At 43.4% G+C, this 7,308-nt stretch overlaps 1 protein-coding gene across 1 annotated transcript; it reads right to left on the reverse strand.

Annotated features, from left to right (window-relative positions):
- Window positions 1-5,294: 5,294 nt before the first annotated feature.
- On the reverse strand, window positions 5,295-6,263 carry LOC114839528 (olfactory receptor 2AT4-like). The gene has a single exon (XM_029121158.1). The coding sequence runs from the start codon at window positions 6,261-6,263 to the stop codon at window positions 5,295-5,297; it is 969 nt and encodes a 322-aa protein (XP_028976991.1).
- Window positions 6,264-7,308: the final 1,045 nt, after the last annotated feature.

Here is a 7,308-nt window from a genome sequence, read left to right on the forward strand (position 1 = left end):
AAGGAGCGACGCTCTTACCCGGCGCCGGCGTAGACATGTAATAGGCCGTCGCTCACGTGATACATTCAACCTCACTGTGGACTCCCCAACCTATATAGATGCGATAGGGGTCCCTAGAGGGGTCCCCAAAGAATTCAAACTGACCAAGTCGCGGCAGGATTTGAAAATATTCCTATTCTGTCCGCTTTGTTCCCGTCACTCCAAACAAGAATGTAGACCGCATTAACTATGTACATTATAATGTCTTACGTCTCTCTAATTTGACCCGTGATGCGGTTGAGGGCCTGTCAGAACAGTTGGGCCCCACCTCGTTGATGGCGGTGCAGAATCGCATAGCCCTCGATATGTTATTGGCAGAGAAGGGCGGGGTTTGTGCGATGTTTGGGGACATGTGTTGTACTTTCATTCCTAACAATACAGCTCCGGACGGGTCGGTTGCTAAGGCGCTGCAGGGCCTTAGGACTCTCTCGCGAACTATGCACGAGCATTCTGGGATAGATAATCCGCTGGAGGAATGGCTGACCTCGATGTTCGGCCAGTGGAAAGGTTTGATAATGTCTGTTCCTTATCGCTTGCTACATTTGGTGCTATAATGGTTACTTGTGGGTGTTGTTGTATCCCATGCATAAGAGGGCTTGCCATGAGAGTGATCTCTACAGCCATTGAGAACGCTCCTGGACCGCCACCAGGGATGCTGATGCCTCTACTGGAGCAGCATGACCCGGGAGAACTGGAGCTTGGCGAATACGGGTGATCTCTCTGGGGAGAGATCAAAAGGGGGAATTGTAGATATATTGATTGTATAAGTTAGTGAACTGTTGTAAGCAATGAAGCAAAATATTAAGTGTTTTTAACATGAGCTAAAACTGAAGGAGCTAGTAGGAGAACAGGAAACCCTGTTCAAGCTGTTGCCGGGGAGAGAAAGATTTAGTATGTCTGTCTTTTGAGAAACAGGAAACAGGTTAAAGACACACACACATAGTCTGACAGACAAGACAGAAACCACAAGGGGGCAAGCGGATGCTTGCATTTATCCTTATAAGGTATAGAACTGGGATTGGGCCAATGGCACATTTGCTTTGTTAACTTAACGCCTCTATCTTTTGTGCGTAGTTGAAGTATAAATGCTGTTTTGAACGTTGATCCTTAGACATTGTGCGGCGTCACTTGTCTCCGGAAGCTTTTGTAATAAATGGATATACGATAGGATAATTGACCTGACTCCTGGTGTTTTATTCTCCTTTCCAACAAACCAACTCAGGGAAGTGTTGACTTCAACACTGACCAAAAAGTATGCACGCTTTAACTGGACGGACGAATGCCAGGAGGCGTTTGAACAGCTTAAAAGACGTCTGACGTCAGCACCCGTGCTGGGCTATCCCCTCGGCAGTGGCCAGTTGTTCCTCGACACAGACGCCAGTGACTGGAGAGTTGGAGCAGTCCTCTCCCAAGTGCAAGAAGGTGAGGAGAGAGTACTCGCTTATGGGAGCAGGAGATTGTCAGCCACTGAGCAAAACTATTGCACCACCAGATTAGAACTTCTGGCGGCTGTCAAATTCACTTCTCATTTCTGGCAGTACCTGCTAGGGAGATCATTCATCATACGGACTGACCACAGCAGCCTGCGCTGGTTGACTCGGATGAGGGAGCCTGAAGGCCAACTCGCTCACTGGCTGGAAAAACTGGCAGAGTACGACTTCCAGGTGATTCATCGTCTAGGGAGTCACCACCAAAATGCGGACGCGCTCTCCAAAAGACCCTGTGGGATATCCTGCCCATGCACTGTGCCGGAGCCTAGCCTTCAAAACCAGCTTCAGCACAAAGGGATTCAGTGTAACATGGCAAAGAGTCAAGCTGCAGAGGATGCTGGGGAAACTCCTGCAGAGCAACCTCCAGTGGGGGTAGTAGTGCCCGAAGGTAGCTATGGAGGCAGCCCTGCAGTCGAGCCTAAGTATCTTCCAGTGGGGGTAGTGGAGGCTGTCAGTGACAATCAAGCTGTCTCTTCGTTCCGTACAGGTGTCTATATGGTCAGTGAGCCAGCCCAAACCAACCTGTTCGGTGGTTGGACTAGGGAGGAGTTAATCAGTTCCCAAGAAGCTGACCCAGATATAGCACCAGTGAGGAAGTGGATGGACGAAGGGAGGGGTAGGTCATCCTGGGCTGACATAGCACCCTACAGCCCTGCCACCAAAGCATACTGGTCGCAGTGGAAAAGGCTCTACCTGAAAGACAGAGTTTTGTTAAGGAAGTTTTACTGTACAGATGGAAGAGTGTTCTATCCACAGATCCTGCTGCCTCAAGAGTACCGCATCTCAGTGACAGAACAATTGCATGATGGCCCAATTGGTGGCCATTTTGGAGGAGAAAGGACCCTCGCATGTCTCAAGGCCACTCTGTGGTGCAGCACTTGCACCAGCTGTGCTGCAAAAGCCCGCGCCAAGAAAACACCTCAAGCCGCCATGGGCACAGTGCGAGTTGGTGCACCCTTTGAACGGATCGCAGTTGATTTAATGGGACCATTAATTGAAACTGAAAGGCACAACTGCTACATAATAGTGGTACAGGACTACTTTAGTAAATGGGTGGAAGCCTATCCTGTTCCCAACGAACAAGCAACGATAGTGGCTGAAAAGATTGCTTCTGAGTGGGTGTGTAGGTACGGAGCTCCACAGTGCCTACATAGCGACCAAGGTACCAATTTCGAGTCAGCTGTGTTCCAGGAAATGTGTGAGTTGCTGGGAATCTACAAGACACGGACCACACCGTTTCGCCCACAGTCAGATGGCCAAGTAGAGTGTTTCAATGCCACCCTGCAGAAAATCATAGCCACCACTGCAGAACGATGTCATTGGGACTGGGACATTATGACACCATATGCTGTCATGGCTTACCGTGCCACCAAACACAGCTCCACGGGCCTGACACCTAATATGATGTTGTTCGGACGGGAAATTACAGGGTCAGTGGATCTTGTTGCTGGGCTACCACCTGACCCAGACAACACTACTACCCCTCCATCTTATGTTGTACAGCTCAGGAAACGCCTCAAGCTATCTCACCAGTTGGCCGAGAGGCCTGGGAAAATCTGTTGAGCGTGCTAAACGACAGTACGACAAAAAAGTCCAACACAAAGTCGGTGATGCAGTATGGCTTTTGATCAAAGGCACAAAGAGAGTACAGAATAAAATGCGAAAGTTCCTGCATTCCTACGAGGGTCCATACTTCGTCGTTGGTGCACTGGACGATTTGGTCTATCGGATTAAAAGGGTCCCGAGGACAAAGATGAAAGTCGTTCATCATGACAAACTTAAAGCTTTCCATTTCAGGACAACACTAGACAATGACTGGGTCTTTCAGGAGGCTGAAACGTGGGCACCAGTGGAGGCACCACCCCCGTTGTCAGACCCCAGCTCTTCAGAAATTGATATTGGTCCCCTTGACCTTTGGGGCGAATCACCAGAGACAGAGGACCCTGTGGTGGGTTCCCTTCCTGGTCTTTTCACTTTACCACCGTCATCAGCGGTTTCGCCGAGCAGCAGCCAGCTCCCTTGCCACCCCGCTGAGCCTTCACTGATTGAGGCTGGGACCCAGCATGAGGTCAGGGGACAAGTTGCTCGACCTGTTTTGAACTCCACCCCTCGGCGTCAACCCCGGAGGGTCCGCAGAGCTCCTGAAATGTTTGGTGATTGGATTGGTTATTGAGCACATCTGCCTGAGGTTGGGTGTAGGCGGATTGCTGCCCTCCTCAGAGGAAAAGAGTTCCAGTAAAAAGAGAGAAAACAAAAGAGTTCCTGTGTTGTCAAAAACAAAAGAGTTCCAGTATTGTATAATTACAAAAGTAACTTGTTTATGTTGAGGTTTAATAATGTGATGATGGTATGGGCTTAATATAATTGTTACTGCCAACAGTCGGTAATTTGGATACTAAAGGGCTACATAGTTATAGCATCCTGGGTATGTTTACTGCTAAGAACTTAGTTTAACAGAATAATTTTCCTTATTTTGCACATAAAATCCTACACCCCTGAGTAACTCTATGCTAACGTAGGTTTGAGCGGTTGGAGTAATACTTACCTTTTTCTCAGAGAATGTAAAAGGACATTTGCTTACATGCGAAAGAGAATGCAATATGCTTTAATGGACCTTAACCTTCCACTGGAGGAGGGCCCTTCAAGGACTGTGGGAAATACGGGTTATGGTTGGGGATGTTTGTATAATGTATATTTTCCTGTGTACAGTGTCATGATGCTGGAGAAATGTTAAAGGTATAATCATTCTCCAGATAGGGGGTAGTGTTGCAATCTATGGCTGCTTGTTGACAAAAAGAAACGCGTAAGTGTGACGGGGTGGGCCTTTTGGGTTTCCGTAGTGTAAACAAAATATAGCGGAGAGTCAGTCTGAGTAATACTGTGAAAATGTGATAGTGACGCAGTATATAGTCCAGTCGAATGCTAGCAAGCAAAGTGCCTTTTATGCTGTAAATGTGTAACGTTACCACTGTGAGGAATAAAGCCAGAGTTCATTGCTGAAATCAACCGACGCCTCACTGTTTTGTGCTTCGGCTCTGTTAGCCCGGATCATTAGACGCAAGTTACCAGCCACGAGCCAAATGATCATATTGAGACCAGCTCACTCCCAACTACGGTTCGGAGCACGAAAGCTGTGAAGGTAACATTGTTTAAAACCAGGCCACACAGTGCCCAGTCAGGCTTCATAATGTCAATGTCATTACACTGTACATGTTTGCAATCTCCAATAGATGAACAATCTAAATAATTAGATTTTTAAGATAAGCTAGTCGACTGGATAAAGACTTAATTACAATTTCTAAATTCCTAGCGTGGGTTTTAATTAATCTACAGAATACTAAAATGCAGATGGAGGAGGATTTTATGGATCTTAGACAATTATTTATTGTGCTGTAGGAACACACACCAAATGTTTGTTATTTTGTCAAAGATAAAAGGTCTGTAATAACTTGTGTATATTTATAGTATGCTAAACAAATTATGTTTATTGTTTCAAAATAATAACTTGAAAACATTGAAAGGGTTAATTAAATCAGTAGCAAAACAACATTTGATTTAACAGCAATTTTAAGTTCCAATCAAAAGCTCCCGCCCACAGTGCCCCAGCTGACCATGCCGGTGTGCAGCCAGACACTTCTAATTTAACCAAATGTAGCCACTCACTCACTCAGTAAGAGACATTAGCTCTTTTTGCCTTGCTTGGCTTACGTGATCTGGCAAAAATGACCAAAAAAACATTGAAAAGAAAACAATGAAATCATTCGCTTAGAGCAAAAAGATATTCTCCTTTTTTGGAGCAGTGGAACTCTTAAATCTTTTTATCAAGCTCTGTTTTATATCTTTTGTCTTGAAACAATATATTAGAGGATTAATCATAGGAGGGAACAGGCTGTACAACATTATAATAACAATACGTACATCAGGGCTGAATACAATACCAATGTTGCTGGAAAAATAAATAAAACATCTGGGCAGAAAATAGAGGGCAATAATGATTAGTTGGCTACTACAGGTAGAAAGGGTTTTGAAGCGCCCTTGGGTAGTCGCAATCTTAAAAACTGCAAGAATAATTGAGCAATAAGATAATATAATGAAGGCAAGAGGTCCAAGTAAAACCACCATGGCAAAGACAAAAGCAGGTAAACTATAAGGGGTTCTGTCAGTGCATGCAAGCGTTGTAATAGAAATATGATCACAGTAGCACTGAACAATTTGTTTTGAGGAACAGTAGGGAAGAGGATAGGCTCTAATTACCATCATGAGTGGGCCGGCTTTTGAGGTTATCCATGCAGTGGCACAGAGAATATGAATAGTGGAGTTTTTGATAATCAGGGGATATCGGAGCGGAAAACAGATTGACACATACCGGTCTAAAGCCATTATAAATAGAATGTATGCATTTACAGTTCCAAAATAGTGCACAAAGTACATCTGGACGAAACAACCTGTGAATGAAATGGCTCCTGCTTGAAACCTATACCTAGCTATAATTTTGGGTAATGTGGTGGTGCTAAAGAGAATGTCAGATACAACCAGATTTAAAATAACAAAATACATGGGTTTATGAAGATCCCGGTCTGTTACGAACAATGCAAGAATTAAAACATTTCCCATCAAAGTGAAAAAATAAACAAGGAATAACACAGCTGAGACGAGCCCATAGAACTCTGGCTGAAGTCCAGGGAAACCAACGATGAAAAACTCAGTCACAAGGCTTTGGTTTCCCAAAGACATGGTGATGGTATCAACAACAACCTATAAAAATGATACGTGCATTAATTGTTGAATCCAAATGGAAATACTATCCCTTTGTGAGGTAAAATCTTATTTTGTATGAACTAAAAAATGTTTAAGAAGTACTGTCATTTTACAGAAACAGTCTAGATACATGTGACTTTTAGGATGTGAAAAATTAAATACCTGAAAGAATGAATAACTGTTATTTAGCAGTTACAAAATAAGCTGGATGCCAGTTCAATACCTAAGCTGGATATACATGGCATGTAGCTTATGACAAATCATAAATTGTTATGGACTAAAGTTGTGCAAGTTTAAAAAACATACTCCAATTAATTCACAATAATGCATATTAATTCAAACCACACAGTACATTAAGACATCAATTAATCACAGAAGATGCAAAATGCCATGGTTGTAAATGCAATGTCATGTAACTTTAAATCTGAATAATACATTGATGCTTACCAAACTCTGATGTCTGACTCAGACACATCATTGGCCAATATTTATCTACTTTTTAAAACCTGTGTGACATAATTACACACCTTCTGATCTAACTCCCGAAGTAAATTACCCTCACAGGGATTGCCATTTATTTATTTCAATCATTATGTAAAAATTAAAAATACAAACCCGATTCCAAAAAAGTTGGGACACTGTACAATTGTGAATAAAAACAGAATGCAATGATGTGGAAGTTTCAAATTTAAATATTTTATTCAGAATACAACATAGATGACATATCAAATGTTTAAACTGAGAAAATGTATCACTTTAAGGGAAAAATAAGTTGATTTTAAATTTCATGGCATCAACACATCTCCAAAAAGTTGGTACAAGGCCATGTGTAGCACTGTGTGGCATCCCCTCTTCTTATTATAACAGACTGCAAACGTCTGGGGACTGAGGAGACAAGTTGCTCAAGTGTATGAATAGGAATGTTGTCCCATTCTTGTCTAATACAGGCTTCTAGTTGCTCAACTGTCTTAGGTCTTCTTTGTCGCACCTTCCTCTTTATGATGCGCCAAATGTTTTCTAT

Source organism: Esox lucius, chromosome 1 (assembly GCF_011004845.1).
Source record: "Esox lucius isolate fEsoLuc1 chromosome 1, fEsoLuc1.pri, whole genome shotgun sequence".
Taxonomy (NCBI): Eukaryota; Metazoa; Chordata; class Actinopteri; order Esociformes; family Esocidae; genus Esox; species Esox lucius.